Source organism: Hyperolius riggenbachi, chromosome 11 (genome assembly GCF_040937935.1).
Source record: "Hyperolius riggenbachi isolate aHypRig1 chromosome 11, aHypRig1.pri, whole genome shotgun sequence".
In the NCBI taxonomy this organism is placed as follows: Eukaryota; Metazoa; Chordata; class Amphibia; order Anura; family Hyperoliidae; genus Hyperolius; species Hyperolius riggenbachi.
Window position 1 is genome coordinate 90,284,331 of NC_090656.1, and position 17,683 is coordinate 90,302,013.

The 17,683-nt window shown below is 43.2% G+C and overlaps 3 protein-coding genes across 3 annotated transcripts in view; 2 read left to right on the top strand and 1 right to left on the bottom strand.

The window, feature by feature from the left end:
- Window positions 1-17,683, top strand: part of CCDC73 (coiled-coil domain containing 73) — a 537,472-nt gene that overhangs the window by 300,673 nt on the left and 219,116 nt on the right. The window lies entirely within an intron of this gene.
- The window catches only part of LOC137538913 (BET1-like protein), a 228,127-nt gene that overhangs the window by 158,356 nt on the left and 52,088 nt on the right, over window positions 1-17,683 (bottom strand). The gene's annotated exons all lie outside the window — the stretch shown is intronic.
- The window catches only part of LOC137538907 (glucose-6-phosphate exchanger SLC37A2-like), a 95,835-nt gene that overhangs the window by 56,279 nt on the left and 21,873 nt on the right, over window positions 1-17,683 (top strand). Inside the window, exons 14-17 of the mRNA XM_068261334.1 lie at window positions 5,378-5,451; window positions 6,660-6,738; window positions 7,109-7,206; window positions 8,349-8,413. Coding sequence (XP_068117435.1) covers window positions 5,378-5,451; window positions 6,660-6,738; window positions 7,109-7,206; window positions 8,349-8,413 — 316 coding nt within the window. The remainder of the gene's footprint in view (window positions 1-5,377; window positions 5,452-6,659; window positions 6,739-7,108; window positions 7,207-8,348; window positions 8,414-17,683) is intronic.

Below are 17,683 nucleotides of genomic sequence, written 5' to 3' on the forward strand. Positions count from 1 at the left end.
GCTTCCATGCCAGGCTGCATTGAAGCAGTCATTTCTGCAAAAGGATTCCCGACCAAATATTGAGCGCATAACTGAACATAATTATTTGAAGGTTGACTTTTTGTGTTTTAAAAACCCCTTTCTTTTATTGGCCGGATGAAATATGCTAATTTTTTGAGATAGGAAATTTGGGTTTTCATGAGCTGTATGCCAAAATCATCAATAAGACAAACAATAAAAGGCTTGAACTACTTCAGTTGTGTGTAATGAATCTAAAATATATGAAAGTTAATGTTTATCAGTACAGAAAATAATGAACTTTATCACAATATGCTAATTTTTTTTAGAAGATCCTGTATACTGTATGACCATTTTTCATGAACTACTAACAGGACTGCTGCTTCCATATGTGATACAACTAAGCTATTTCCCAGGGTCCCAAGTTTTTATGGGCCATAAAATAAGGATTGCAGAGGTGAAAACATAATTACAGCCAGTACAGTACTAGAACACTACAACAGGGATGTCCAACTCCAGTCCTGTAAGGCCATACCCATGCCAGTGTTTAGCATGGACAGAGACACGGAGAAATGTGCTCTATCTGATGTACCTCACCTTTCCTGATTCAGCCCCATACATTAATTGGAGCCATGCCAAAAAAAATATGAGCCCTTTAGGGCCCGTTTCCACTATAGCGTTACGAAATCGCTGGCGAATCACCGCAGGCAAATCGCATGCGGGTGCGATTCCGCATGCGTTTTTTGCCGCGATTTCGCATGCGATTTCGCATAGGTAAGGCTGTATGCGATTTTAACCATGTCACTGCCTGTGTGAATTAACATGGGTACCTATGCGAAATCGCATGCGAAATCGCGGCAAAAAACGCATGGGGAAAACGCATGCGATTTCCCTATTAAATACATTGCGTGCGATTCGCCTGCATTCCACACGCAGGCAAATTCTGAGGCCCCTACCCTGCAGATTTTTTCTGCACAGAAAAACGTGCGGGGAAACGCACAAGTGGAAACAGTCCCATCCACTTGTACTGACTGTGCGAATCCGCATGCGGGCAACGCATGCGGATTCGCGATAGTGGAAACGGGCCCTAAGGACTAGAGCTGGGACAGCACTGCACTAAAGAAATGTTGATATTAGAAAGGATTCAGCAAAACTATTCTGGATTTTTTTTAACTCTTTATTGGCACAAAAAAAATAACAGAAAAAAATTGAAAAGAAATGTGTAAATAATCCAGGACAATTATTGCTCGAAACAGGGGTCACAATAAAATCAACACAGTTGTATAATATGTGTCCTCACATATTAACCACTTCTGTGCCAGGGGGTGGTTTGCCTGATCGGTGCTGCGTGGACTCTCCAGCCCGCAGCACCGATCAGATAGCAGCCAGGGCAATCAGACTACCCCCCTTTTTTCCCCACTAGGGGGATGTCCTGCTGGGGGGGTCTGATCGCCGCCGGCTGTTTGCGCTTGCGGGGGGAGGGGGCTCTTCAAAGCCCCCCTCCGCAGCGCTTCCTGGCCTCCTTCCCCTTCCCTCCCTCTCCCTCCTCCTGTGAGCGGCGCAGGACGGAATTCCGTCCTGCGCCGGACAGGACAGGCTTCAGCCTATCAGGTGCCGGCGATCCCCGGCCAATCAGAGGCCGGGGATCGCAGATCTCCGCTACGGCGCTGCTGCGCAGCAGCACCGTATACATGTAAACAGCGGGGAAGAACTTCCCCGTGTGTTTACATTTACCCTGCGAGCGGCGAGCGGCGGCTCGCAGGTTGTTCACGGAGACACCCTCCGTGAAATGACATGGAACGGCCGCTCGTCCATGGAATCCACTTCAGGATTCAGGGGCGTACTTAAGCATACGCAGAATCCTGAAGTGGTTAAAGAGCAAAAGAACATCAGTTAACACTGTAAAGTCAAGTGAGCACCATAAATTTTGCCATAAACATAACCACAAAATAAAGAAAATAATAATAAAAAAAAAACAAATAGAAAGAAAAACAAATTGGTGATTTTCAATAGCCATATCAATGCCTCCCCACCCCTCCATAAAAAGCCCATAACTCTTGTGTCCACACACCATACAACATTTTTTGTTTTGATTTGATTCGAGCTTCCGATCCAATTTTTCGGAAGTTTCAATCAGAATCTTTGAGGTACCACACACGTATTTTCAAGATTGCCGCAATATCGGGAAAAAAGATTGTAAACTAAATTGGTTGGTTAGAAAAATCAAGAGAAAAAGTGAATAAAGTTTGGTATATACTGAATAGTTACATACAATTTTTTCGTGTTGAATACAATTTCACAATCCATCACACACCATACAATTCTTGATAACATTACATTTTCTAACATGTCAAATCTCTAAAAATCGAAAAGAAATGGAAATTTGATTGGATTTCTCGATCAAAAACAAATAGACGCTTTAAATTTTGTACACCAATTGTATGTATCGAATTGGTGTAAAGAAGGATCTTTTAATTGTATGGTGTGTGGCCATCTTTAGAGTTGGAGAGCCACAATCTAAAATAGACTTCTCAAGTCCCTCCTTGTTCATAGTTTACGCCCCCAAAGTCCCACACCTTTCCAAAGTGATCCTCAATTTAATGTATCAGCAAGGTGAAGTGTTGCATGGTCAACACCCTCCTGATCCTATGACCCACCACTTCGATAGCAGGTAACTTTTTATGCTTCCACAATGATGCAGTGGTAAGGTGAGATGCATTGTGAGTGTTTCCGTAAGCATCTTAAGGGTCTAAATCCCATGGGTGTAGTGGAATATGCTTCAGGACCAACATTTTATAGATTTTCTCCTTGATGGTGTACATGGAAGTTTGGGAGAGGGTAGGATGCACCCAGTGGCGTACCTAGGGCATTTAACACCCGGTGCTGGGTATTAAAAGACACCCCCCGCCATAAAAAAAAGTGACTGTGTAGGCCAGGTGTAGGCTCCCCCCCTAAAGTTGGCTTCAGTATAGGTAGCTAACAAAAAATGGGTGCGGCTATATCCTGCGAAAAATGGGCGTGACCATGGCCAGATGAGGGCGGAGCTAACTGTAATTTAAAGTGAACCCGGGATGAGAGTGATATGGAGGCTGCCATTTTTATTTCCTTTTAAACAATAGGCAGCCCCGCTAATCTGTTTGTCTGCAGTAGTGAACTGAATTACACCAGAAACAAGCATGCAGCTAATCTTATCAGTTCTGACAATATTGTCAGAAACCCCTGACCTGCTGCATGCTTGTTCAGGGTCTATGGTTGAAAGAATTAGAGGCAGAGGACCAGCACAGCAGCCAGGCAACTGGTATTGCTTAAAAGGAGATAAATATGGCAGCCTCAATATTATTCTCACCTCGGGTTCCCTTTAAAAGTGCAACGCAAAGACAGTGGGCCCAAGTTTTGGTGACCTTTCCCCAGAAAATTCACATAATTGTGAAGGTTTTCTCAAGAAAATACACGTAATGTGAGCAGATTTGCCCAGAAATTACGTTCAATCATGTCGGCAGATTTGACTAGAAAATACGTGCAATCATATGGCAGATTTGCCCAGAAAATAGTTCAATCATGTCGGCAGATTTGCCCAGAAAATATGTGCAATCATGTCGGCAGATTTGCCCAGAAAATATGTGCAATCATGTCGGCAGATTTGCCCAGAAAATATGTGCAATCATGTCGGCAGATTTGCCCAGCAAATACATGCAATAATGTCGGCAGATTTGCCCAGAAAATACGTGAAATCATGTTGGCAGATTTGCCCAGAAAATACATGCAATCATGTCGGCAGATTTGCCCAGAAAATACATGCAATCATGTGGAAGATTTGACCAGAAAATACATGCAATCATGTGGAAGATTTGACCAGAAAATACATGCAATCATGTGGCTGACCTGGCCAGAAAACACTTCAACCATATAGCAGACCTGGCCAGAACAGTCGATACACTTGATAATATAAATAAAGAGAGCAGGGCTACGGGAAAATGGCGCCCAAAGCCCTGCACTGCAGACTCAACGTCTCCAGAGCAGGGCTTCAGATGCCATTTTACTGTAGCCCTGCTCTGCCGCTGTCGGAGCTGCGAGCTGCTGCTGTCAGTGAACTGACACGGTTTCTATTAGACGCCGAAAGTCAGTTCACACTGGAGGGTGCTTGGATAATTTTAGGGGTGCTTCCGCACCCCCCTGGTGCTGCCACTGCCCCAGTATAGCTAGTATAGTTGCCCCCAATATAGCTAGTATAGTTGCCCTCAGTGTAGGTAATATAGTTGCCCCCAGTGTAGCTAGTATAGTGCCCCCCAATGTAGCTAGTATTGTGGCCCTCCAGTGTAGCTAGTATAGTGGCCCCCCAGTGTAGCTAGTATAGTGCCCCCCCAGTGTAGCTAGTATAGTGGCCCCCCAGTGTGGTTAGTATAGTGGCCCCCCAGTGTAGCAAGTATAATGGCCCCTCAGTGTAGCTAGAATAGTGCCCCCCCCCAGTGTAGCTAGTATAGTGGCCCCCCCCAGTGTAAATAGTATAGTGCCTCCCAGTATAGCTAGAAGGAGGGGTGACAGGGATAGCGGCGGGGAGGGGGAACTTATCCCCTCCTTCTGCCTCTTCCCTTCCACAATGTGGCCAGCGGGCACCAAACAGGCAGGGCGGGCAGGCGGAGAATACTCACTACACTTCCGTGTTCCAGCTGCTCACGCTGCGTCGCCGTCACATGCTTCTTCTGCGCCTTCAATGCCGTGACAGCATTGGAGGCGCCGAAGAGGCACGTGACGGCAATGCAGCGTTCCAGCAGCTGGAACGTGGAAGTGTAGTGAGTATTCTCCGCCCACCCGCCCTACCTGTTTGCTGCCCGCATTTTGGAGGGGAAGAGAGGCCCAGGTGGAGGGGACCCAGGTGAGGGGGGGATATGTCTCCCCTCCCCGCCGCTGTCCCTGTCACCCCTCCTTCTAGCGCTGCTCTTCCCTCCTGGCTCCTGCTCTGGAACTGTGGGGGGTCATGGCGACACCCCCTGGCTGTCAGTCACCCGGGGCGCCACGCCCCCCTGCGCCCCATGGTAGGAACTCCACTGGATGCACCCGTGGACATATATCAGTGGTATGGTAATCATACAATAGTTAGAGTAAGGTACTATAGTTCCTACCTTATAGCAGTAAAACTCACTCGTAAGGTAGGGGTAAATACTTCTCAAATTTTATTGGGGCACAAACGACAACGCGTTTCACGGTCAAAACCGCTTCCTCAGGTCTATAGATGTGCCTGGGGAATAGTGTTACAATCCTGGGCGCCAGAGATCTCAGAAGTTTAGGGTGTAAGAACACTGACATTCAGTCATATTCTCCAACCTCAGAAAAATTAGTGAATCAGGTCAAGTGCTTCACAGATAATATTCTTTCTCTCCAGCCTTGCTCATTATCTGCGGGATGCTGGTGAATGGGCCATATGCACTTATTACCACCGCTGTGTCTGCTGATCTGGTAAGCTTTCACGACTGATAGATCCCCCAGGCAATTCATGCTGTAATCAACTACCTCTAAACTGTCAAATGTGATGTTTGGTTTATTATTTATTCCCTTTGATTGCAGCTCTTAAAAAGGACCTTCTGTAAGTGATGTACGCTTCTTGTCATGGACACTGTACAAAAAATGTTTGTGAGAATAGGCTCTGTATTTTGTATTGACATATTGCGACTAAGACTGTATAAGAATGTTATATGAAACACTACAATACATAGCAGTGATAGGACATGTGGGGTGCACTATTCTTTGGAAGTTCATAAAATACTTGGTTGGCGTAGTAGATAGAATGTTTTCCGTGTTTGCATGGTTTCCTCCAGGTACTCTGGTTTCCCCATTTCAAAAACATACAGATAATTTCATTGGTTTCCCCCTAAATTGGACCTAGACAATAATGGACATATGACTATGGTAGGGATTAGATTGTGAGCCCCTCTATAGGGAGCGCTAGTGACAAGACTACATATCCGCTGTTAAGCACTGTGGAAGATGTCAGCACTATATGGATACAAAATAATGTCCAAGTGTTTAAAGTTATTACTTGACAAACTGCTAGGCAACAATGGAGGGAGAGTTGTGGGAGCGATCAAATAATTTTTGTGAGCCCTTAAAATAAAAAATAAAAAATCTTTACAGAGGAAAAAAAGCACAGTTCATAGTACAGTATACTGTTTACACAACAACCACTCTTAACACATTAGGGCATAATTAAGAAGGTAAATCAATCAGAAAAAATGAGGTAGCATTTCCCCCAAACAACATAGTAAGGCAGCCTGACCCCCAAGCAACATGATTAGATAGCATATAGCCTCAAACAGCTTAATTGGGCAATGTTTCACACCCCACTCCAAGAAGATAGACAGCACACAGACAAACCCACAAAAACTGTGAAGCATACATCCCTAGATAATATAATTAGACAGTGCCCTCCCCAAACATCATAAGAAGACTGAGTTTTCCAAAAAACAGAAAAATAGGGCAGAGACTCCTTCTAAATAACATAATCAGGGCAGATACCCCAAACATAATAAGGCAATCTGTACTTATTACATTAATAGGCTGCAAAAAGTTTCCAATACTAGAGGGTTCCAGGGAATGATGCACAAGAAGATCTTGATAGAAAACTTCTACAATCTCATAGATAACTTGTGTTTGACTTTCTTTCACAGGGAACACATGAGACTGTGCATGGAAATGCCAAGGCCCTGTCTACTGTCAGTGCCATTATCGATGGTTCTGGATCAATAGGTTAGTCTGGAGACCACATTCAGCTGCTGATTTTTGTAAAAAATGTACCAGAATGGGCAGTGTTCCTATAAGCTAAAGACATCTACAATCTACACAACTGAACATCTATACAGTACATACAATGAACACATTTGCTTACTTTTGTGTAATTATGTGCCTCCACTTGTATTTTATAGCCCTGGACTGGTTAATCTGATAACTTTCAGTTGCTATGAAGCTGTATGTAGTCTCGTAGATCTTTACATAGTAGCTGTCAGCTGCCCATGTCTCGGTATCATGAGAGCTTCATAGACCTCACATTGTTTTGTGAAGAATAGCTACAAGTCTGAGGTGAATTATGCTAATGGAGGATCGCATCATGTGTCCTCAGGTGCTGCTTTAGGACCAGCCTTGGCTTCTGTTCTCGCTTCCAAAAGCTGGAGCTACGTTTTCTACATGCTAATTGCGGCTGATATCTTAGGCGCTTTGGTAAGTTTTCTGTATCTTCAGTATATACTTGAATATAAGTCTAGAAATCTAGGCCTGACTCACTAAATAAAAGTATAAGGGTCGACTTATACGCTTGTCACAAGTCACACAGAGTACACTGAATAATTTGTGTTTTATGAGTGACATTCCCATTCGCAGCAATTTCCCCAGTGGTAAGTGGCACTTTCTTGAAAATGGCAAGAAAACACAGGTCTGAAAGTCCTGGCCACAACAATTAAAGGAAAAGGGGCAGAGAGAGAGCTACAGGGCTGCAGGAAGGGGAGGCAAGGGGCATGAATTTGATAGAGCTTTCCATCAAATTTGCATACGAGCAACATACAAATATAAAGAAACATGAAATGATCACAGATGTTCTCTATACATTCAGCCTAACACACATTACATGGCTAAAGGCAGTCGCTTCATAAACTCTGCATGCCATCGCTGTGATTATTAAAAAACAGTAGGCGATCTGTTGTACAATTCCATAATATATCATGTTTCATTACATTTGTATGTGTAGCATCCTTCTTACTTGTAGAATGAATGTATCATTACAGGAGACCTAGCAAAGAGGGTGGAGTGCAAAGAGGTGCAAACTATTTTGCTTTCTGCTTTGTGCTGACCTATGAACCAGTGAGACAAACAGAAATAACTTGTTTCACAACAGAGTTATAGCAGTTGCAGACACCAAGCTTATTTGACATTACTGTAGTGCAGGGGTGTCAAACTCAAACACACAGTAGGCTGAAATTAAACACTGAGACCAAGTCGTGGGCCAACCTCACTGACTAGTGGCCCCCTTCTTCCCTTATAAAGTTCCCCGGTGTCTAGTGGTTCTTCTCCCTCCCCTATACAGTTCCCTGGTGCCTAGTGCCACCCCCCACCCCTATACAGGTCCCTAATGTTTAGTGCTTTCCCCGTACCTCCCCCATATGGCTTCCCTGTTGTTCTAGGGCTTTAACTCCAATATAGCTTCCCTTGTGGTCTAGAGTGGGCCAAGCATAATGCAAAGTGGGGAATTCACTTAGGGGCCAAATGTAATGGCTCTGAGGGCCAGATTTGGCTAGTGGGCCGGTGTTTGATATGTGTGCTGTAGTGATAAGTGTTATGGAAATCTGACTGCTTTTTGTTCCTTCCAGTCCTTGTTACGTCTCGTATACAAAGAAGTTAAACATTTGTGCCGATGCTATAGCAGGGCGACAAGGTAAGGGAAGATGTTTGTTTTCTGGAGAAATGTTGTCTATTGCCTTTTTCTTACTAGCTTCCCATTCTGTCTTTCACATTTGAAAAACTGACTACCCACCAGCAGAAGGTGTTTTATTATCTTGCTATAGAAATGCCAAACATATTTGACGCACGAGTACATGAGCAAGAAGCATTTCCCATAATGCATGACTTCAGGTCAGTAACTGAACATGCAAGTAATTTTCTTATGGCCCCAAAAAGTCAGGCTAAATAAACAGGCTATAGTTACATACAGTCTGTTACTAAATCCTAATCATTTTATAGAAACATATAATCCAATTTGCAATTTCAAATTTGCTGTGTGTGGTATTAGTGAGAACATGCAAAGTAAAGAATTATCATTCTGTAGCATCAGGACCGAAACCTTTATGCCAACAATTTGTACACAATTCCATATAATTCCAAAGGGTTCACATACTTTTTCTTGGTACTGAATATATATATATATATATATATATATATATATATATATATATATATATATATATATATAGTCAGTGCTGCCCATAATTATTCATACCCTTGGCAAACCGGGAATGACATAGGTGTATCTCAAAAGATGATAAGACAATGTACAAGAGGCATTATTTACATTTGAGCAAAAAGTATCCAGTCCAGAACTATTCATAGCCTTCTCAACAATCAATAGAATAGCCTTTATTGGCTATTACTGCAATCAAACGCTTCCTATAATTGCAGACCAGCTTTTTGCATGTCTCCACAGGTATTTTTGACCATTTATCTTTAGCATTGAGTTCCAAGGCCAAGTTTCTCTGCAGACTGCCTGATATTGTGGTTGAGAATACTCATGTATTGCACTTTTTTCATGGTACTATTTACTGTGATTAGGTCCATTGGCCGAACCCCCCCCCCCCTGACCCCCCCCCCCCCTCCCCAAAGCATTAGGTTCCCACCACCATGTTTGACAGTGGGGATGGTATTCTTTGGGTTGAAGGCTTTTTTACGCCAGGAAACATTATTGTGACCAAACAATTCAAATTTTGTTTTATCTGATCATAACACGGAAGTCTTCTTTGTCCAGATGAGCATTTGCAAAGACCAAGTAAGTTTAACACAGCAGTGTGCAGTGTCCATAGGATTGGCTGCCTTGAGACATTGCCACCAGCAGAGCCCAGATTCACCAGGATGGCTTTGGTGGTTATCCTTGGATTCCTTTTCACCTCACTCACTATCCTCCTGGACAGCACAGATGCCACTTTTGGCTTCCGACTATGTCCTCTGAGATTTTCCACAGTGTGGAACATCTTGTGTTTTTTAATAATACTTTGCACACCTGATTTTTATATGCTGATTTCCCTGTACACATTATCAAAGTACTTAACCTGTAAACATGCCTTTTTATGCGAAATAAAACTTTTGATTGATGAAAAAAAAAAATAATACTTTGCACTGTAGCCACTGGAACTTGAAAACATTTAGAAATGACCTTGTAGCCCTTTCCTGACTTGTGAGCAACCACAATGCACAGCCAACGGTCCTGACTGAGCTCCTTTGTCTTAGCCATGACTGTCCACAAATCAACTGCAGAGAGCTGCTTTTTTAACCTGCTGAGTTGATTAAAGGGATACTTAAGTCAAATAAAAAAATTATTTTTACTTACCTGGGGCTTCCCTCAGCCCCCTGCAGCTGTCCGGTGCCCTTGCAGCATCGCTCCGATCCTCCTGTCCCCGCTGGTGGCTCCTTCCGGTTTCGGCGACAGCCGCCGACAGGCTGGGAACGTGAGTGATTCTTCGCGTTCCCAGCCACAATAGCGTAGCGCCCTCTATGCTGTTATTGCGGCAAGAAGGCAGCAATAACAGCCATAGAGGGTGCTATTGTGGCTGGGAACGCGTTCCCAGCCTGTCGGTGGCTGTCGCCGAAACTGGAAGCAGCCACCGGCGGGGACAGGAGGATCGGAGTGATGCTGCGAGGGCACCGGACAGCTGCAGGGGGCTGAGGGAAGCCCCAGGTGAGTAAAACAAATTTATTTTAATTTGACTTAAGTATCCCTTTAAAACAGCTGATCCCAATTAATCAGTGCAATTAGAATGCTTTAGAACAGCTTGGAATGGTATAGAACTTTGGATTTTCCCACTGACTGTGACAGTTCGTGAAAGGTATGAATAATTTTGAACTGGACACCTTTTGCTCAAATGTAAATAAAAGCTGAGAAATGTTTTTTTACCCACAATAATGCCTCTTGTACGTCATCTTATTCTCTTTTGGGAGACATTTATGTTATTTCCCGTCAAAAAATTACTTGGTGGTTGAATAAAAGTAACTTTAAGTCAAAATTTGCCAGGGGTATTAATAATTATGGCCAGCACTGTATATATATATATATATATATATATATATATATATATATATATATATATATATATAAATAAATACAGTATATAAACAGGGCTGTGGAGTTGGCGTTGGAGTAAAAGCAATTTTGGGTACCTGGAGTCGGAGTTTTCATAAACTGAGGAGTCGGATGATTTTTGTACCAAATCTACAGCCCTGGTAAGTATTAGACTAAGGAGTCGGAGTCGAGGAGTCGGGGCAGTTTCGGGTACCTGGAGTCGGAGGTTTCATAAACGAAGGAGTCGGAGTCAGATGATTTTTATACCGACTCCACAGCCTTGTATATAGATAAATACATACAATGGCTTGCAAAAGTATTCGGCCCCCTTGAAGTTTTCCACATTTTGTCACATTACTGCCACAAACATGAATCAATTTTATTGAAATTCCACGTGAAAGACCAATACAAAGTGGTGTACACATGAGAAGTGGAACAAAAACCATACATTATTCCAAACATATTTTACAAATCAATAACTGCAAAGTGGGGTGTGCGTAATTATTCAGCCCCCTGAGTCAATACTTTGTAGAACCACCTTTTGCTGCAATTACAGCTGCCAGTCTTTTAGGGAATGTCTCTACCACCTTTGCACATCTAGAGACTGAAATCCTTGGCCATTCTTCTTTGCAAAACAGCTCCAGCTCAGTCAGATTAGATGGACAGAGTTTGTGAACAGCAGTTTTCAGATCTTGCTACAGATTCTCGATTGGATTTAGATCTGGACTTTGACTGGGCCATTCTAACACATGAATATGTTTTGTTTTAAACCATTCGATTGTTGCCCTGGCTTTATGTTTACGGTCGTTGTCCTGCTGGAAGGTGAACCTCCACCCCAGTCTCAAGTCTTTTGCAGACTCCAAGAGTTTTTTTTTTCCAAGATTGCCCTGTATTTGGTTCCATCGATCTTCCCATCAACTTTGACCAGCTTCCCTGTCCCTGCTGAAGAGAAGCAACCCCAGAGCATGATGCTGCCACCACCATATTTGACAGTGGGGATGGTGTGTTCTGAGTGATGTGCAGTGTTAGTTTTCTGCCACACATAGCGTTTTGCATTTTGGCCAAAAAGTTCCATTTTGGTCTCATCCGACCAGAGCACCTTCTTCCACATGTTTGCTGTGTCCTCCACATGGCTTGTGGCAAACTGCAAACGGGACTTCTTATGCTTTTCTGTAAAAAAAATGGCTTTCTTCTGGCTTTCTTGTTGTCACTCTTCCATAAGAGCCAACTTTGTGCAGTGCAGGATTAATAGTTGGACAGATTCCCCCACCTGAGCTGTAGATCTCTGCAGCTTGTCCAGAGTCACCATGGGCCTCTTGACTGCATTTCTGATCAGCGCTCTCCTTGTTCGGCCTGTGAGTTTAGGTACACGGCCTTGTCCTGATAGGTTTACAGTTGTGTCATACTCCTTCTATTTCTGAATAATCGCTTGAACAGTGTTCCGTGGGATGTTCAAGGCTTTGGAAATCTTTTTGTAGCCTAAGCCTGCTTTAAATTTCTCAATAACTTTATTCCTGACCTATCTAGTGTGTTCTTTGGACTTTATGGTGTTGTTGCTTCCAATATTCTCTTAGACAACCTCTGAGACCATCACAGAGCAGCTGTATTTGTACTGACATTAGATTACACACATGTGCACTCTATTTAGTCATTAGCACTCATCAGGCAATGTCTATGGGCAACTGACTGCACTCAGACCAAAGGGGCTGAATAATTATGCACACCCCACTCTGCAGTTATTGATTTGTAAAATATGTTTGGAATCATGTATGACTTTCGATCCACTTCTCACATGTACACCACTTTGTATTGGTCTTTCACGGGGAATTCCAATAAAATTGATTCATGTTTGTGGCAGTAATGTGACAAAATGTGGAAAACTTCAAGGGGGCCGAATACTTTTGCAAGCCACTGTAAATACACTATATATATATATATATATATATATATATACAGTCTCTGACAAAAGTGATTGTTTTCTTTTTATGGGACAACAATGTAAGAAGATATGACACTTTGATACAATGTAAAGTAGTCAGTACCAGTCCCTTATATATATTATCATATACGGCCATCCCTCACCATTTCCATATACCCTCATACACTTTTATCCAGCATAACCAACCGCATCATATTTCAAAACTAGGAAGTAATCCTCTTACCCCTCCCCCTGAATTCATCATCTCACCACAATCATACCATATCCTACTATTTAGCAATCCCACACTCCACGCCATTTTGAAATCCAATAAATTCCAACATTTTTACCACATTTCTCGACACTTTTTGAGCAATACCGCACACACGTTTTTTCATGTATTAAAAATACACTATATTGTAATATACAATTGTGTCTCACACAGCGCTCTAATTCGCTATCCATCTCTGTCATATTTCAGTGATACTCCGTTTTGTTGATTGCCTGATGAAGCGGGATTGTGCCCGTGAAACGCGTAGCAGTATTGTATAGGAGTATGTGAATACATTTTTCTGGATCATAAAGCAACAGCATCGTGTCTGTTTCTGAGTGACAGGTCCACCGCCGCCACCCGAACATTTTAAATGTTTTAGCATTTTTTACTCTGTTGGCGCCTCTGTACACCTTTACGTAAAGTAGTCAGTGTACAGCTTGTATTACAGTCTAAAGTTGTTGTCCACTTAAAATACCTCAACACACAGCTATTACTGTCTAAACCACTGGCAACAAAAGTGAGTAAACCCCTAAGTGAACATGATACTCGTTACTGTTACAAAAATTGCTCTGGTCCATAAGTGTAAAACCCCCCTTCATGGTGAAGTGGTTAAGGTGGCCACACATGAAACAATAAAATGATCCGATTTTATGGCAATTTGATTAGAAACAAGAAGATGAACTGAAAAGTCAAGAGCTTTTTTTATTTGTTCGAAAATTCTGATTGTTATTTCCCACAATGCAATGAGGTTCACAGATGGGAAACTGTCAGGATCATGGTCATGATATCACACTGTGGGAGGGGTTTACCACAATATTATCCACACAGACCCCCCCTGATGATCTAGTTATTAGAATAAGTATACATACAGTGATGTGAAAAACTATTTGCCCCCTTCCTGATTTCTTATTCTTTTGCATGTTTGTCACACTTAAATGTTTCTGCTCATCAAAAACCGTTAACTATTAGTCAAAGATAACATAATTGAATACAAAATGCAGTTTTAAATGATGGTTTTTATTATTTAGTGAGAAAAAAAACTCAAAACCTACATGGCCCTGTGTGAAAAAGTAATTGCCCCCTGAACCTAATAACTGGTTGGGCCACCCTTAGCAGCAATAACTGCAATCAAGCGTTTGCGATAACTTGCAACGAGTCTTTTACAGTGCTCTGGAGGAATTTCGGCCCACTCATCTTTGCAGAATTGTTGTAATTCAGCTTTATTTGAGGGTTTTCTAGCATGAACCGCCTTTTTAAGGTCATGCCACAACATCTCAATAGGATTCAGGTCAGGACTTTGACTAGGCCACTCCAAAGTCTTCATTTTGTTTTTCTTCAGCCATTCAGAGGTGGATTTGCTGGTGTGTTTTTTGGTCATTGTCCTGCTGCAACACCCAAGATCGCTTCAGCTTGAGTTGACGAACAGATGGCCGGACATTCTCCTTCAGGATTTTTTGGTACACAGTAGAATTCATGGTTCCATCTATCACAGCAAGCCTTCCAGGTCCTGAAGCAGCAAAACAACCCCAGACCATCACACTACCACCACCATATTTGACTGTTGGTATGATGTTCTTTTGCTGAAATGCTGTGTTACTTCTACAACAGATTTAACAGGACACGCACCTTCCAAAAAGTTCAACTTTTGTCTCGGCGGTCCACAAGGTATTTTCCCACAACTCTTGGCAATCATTGAGATGTTTTTTTAGCAAAATTGAGACGAGCCTTAATGTTCTTTTTGCTTAAAAGTGGTTTGCGCCTTGGATATCTGCCATGCAGGCCGTTTTTGCCCAGTCTCTTTCTTATGGTGGAGTCGTGAACACTGACCTTAATTGAGGCTAGTGAGGTCTGCAGTTCTTTAGATGTTGTCCTGGGGTCTTTTGTGGCCTCTCGGATGAGTTTTCTCTGCGCTCTTGGGGTTATTTTGGTCGGCCGGCCACTCCTGGGAAGGTTCATCACTGTTCCATGTTTTTGCCATTTGTGGATAATGGCTCTCACTGTGGTTCGCTGGAGTCCCAAAGCTTTAGAAATGGCTTAATAACCTTTACCAGACTGATAGATCTCAATTACTTTTGTTCTCATTTGTTCCTGAATTTCTTTGGATCTTGGCATGTCTAGCTTTTGAGGTGCTTTTGGTCTACTTCTCTGTGTCAGATAGCTCCTATTTAAGTGATTTCTTGATTGAAACAGGTGTGGCAGTAATCAGGCCTGCAGGTGACTACAGAAATTGAACTCGGGTATGATAAACCACAGTTATTTTTTAACAAGGGGGGCAATCACTTTTTCACACAGGGCCATGTAGATTTTGAGTTTTTTTTTCTCACTAAATAATAAAAACCATCATTTAAAACTGCATTTTGTGTTCAATTATGTTATCTTTGACTAATAGTAAACGGTTTTTGATGAGCAGAAACATTTAAGTGTGACAAACATGCATAAGAATAAGAAATCAGGAAGGGGGCAAATAGTCACATCACTGTATGTGTACATAGAATGTACTAATTCCTACAAATAATGAACAAACAAAAGTATAAATTTAATTTTACAGGGAAATTGGGAGTGATAACCTTTCCTGAACTAATAATTTTGAAATAGCTCCAAGAATGTCTCATGTGCACAGTGTAATGATTGGTGTCAGCAACACAGATTTTTCTGATTATTGGTGATCTACAGTATCACCAATAATACAGATGCTATACCTGATTATGTGGTGATCTGCAGAATCATCAATAATACTAGTATAGCTAGACACAGGACACCCAATGTGATATAGTGTTTTGTGCAACAGTAATTGGAGAGATTATCTCCCGAGAAGCGGGAGATACAAACACTTCTGAAGCCTAGGATTCCCTGAGGGGCAGGGAACCAGGCTGTACTGCAGCCAGTGGATACCTGAGGAGCAGGAATCACTGTCTGGAGTAATATGATGATGATTGGTCTGCAGCTAGGAATTCCCTGAGGAGCAGGGAATCAGACTGTACTGCAGCCAAGGATTCCCTGAGAGGCAGGGAATCAGACTGTACTGCAGCCAGTGGACCTTGGATAGGTAGAGACCCACTGACTGTGCTGCACGATGGTCTCCAGTGGAGCTGGCGACCATAGGCCTGATTTAGCAGCTAATAACCCCCTGAAGAGCAGGCGTCACAGGTATACAGTAAGGCTGATCACCCAGGGGCTAGGTGACAGCCAGAAAGATCAGACAAGCCAGGTCGGCAACACACGGACAGACAAAGTACAGAAGCGGAAGACTGATTCGGTATCCAGGTACAGGCAAAGTTGGCAACAGGTAATCAGATGGGCGGAAGTACCGAATCAGAGAACAGGAGAGTAGTCAGGAAAGCCAGGGGTCATAACAGGTAACAGTATATATATCAATCCTAGTCTTAGGTGTGAGGTCCTTGGTCTCAACACCTGGGAACTAGTCTAACAGATGATAGTGACAATATAGCAATCTCCTAGTCTTAGGTGTGAGGTCCTTGGTCTCAACACCTGGGAACTAGTCTAACACATAAACAGTAGCAAGCAATAGTACTTTAAAGCTATCAACGGAATCTGACTCAGTGTGAATTCCCAGCTCCGTTGGTTCTAACACACTGTGGGATCTGACTCAGGTCTAAAGGCTCACACGTATATGTTCGCAACAGCAGACAACTTGCAAGTGACAAGCGAGTCCTATATATACTAAAAGCGCTCCACAGCGCCGAACCAGTCACTCAGCCAATCCGGAGCATAGCTGGAGTCAGCTGATCAGCATGATTAGCTGACTCCTCTTCTAGCAGCATAAAGGTCCTGGCGCGCGCACGCTTAGTTCTCCATCTGTGTGCACTAGAAGGACCAGGCAGACTGTGCATCTGCCACATAACATCTGAGAAACTTCTCAAGGGACTGGTTTATTCTGTCAGTCTGGCCATTGGTCTGTGGGTGGTAGCCTGATAAAAATTAAAGATCCATCTCCAGCTGATGGCAAAAGGCCCTCCAAAATTTTGACACAAACTGGACTCCCCGATCTGACACTACATTCTCCGGAATGCCATGCAGCCGGAAAATGTGCTGGATGAAGAGATCAGCCAACTCCTGGGCCGAGGGGAGTCCTTTCAGAGGGACAAAATGAGCCATCTTACTGAATCTATCTACTACCACCCAAATGACTGTCTTGCCCTCAGACTTGGGGAGTTCTCCCACAAAGTCCATCGACAGATGGGTCCAGGGTTCACTGGGCACTGGTAAGGGTTGTAGTGTACCCACTGGTGCCTGACGAGAGGGCTTACTCCTGGCACAAACTGAGCACTCTCTTACAAACTCCTTACAATCAGTTGCTAGCGTAGGCCACCAAGCGCATCTGGCCAGCAAATCCTGAGTTCTGGCAGCCCCAGGATGCCCCGCATTTTTATGGGAATGGAACAATTGCAGGAGTTGTAGGCGGAAGGGTAGTGGTACAAACATGACTCCCTCAGGCTTCCCTTCTGGAACATCCTGCTGATAGTGGCCCAGAGCAGCCGTCCAATCCTTCCAGGTCTCAGTAGCTGCCAAGACTACTTTTTGAGGTAGGATGGTTTCTGGGGTTGAGGGCTGTACTGTCTCGGGCTCGAAACACCTAGATAGGGCGTCAGCTTTGACGTTCTTACTCCCTGGGGTGTACGTTATGACAAATCTGAATCTTGAAAAGAACAAAGACCAATGGGCCTGT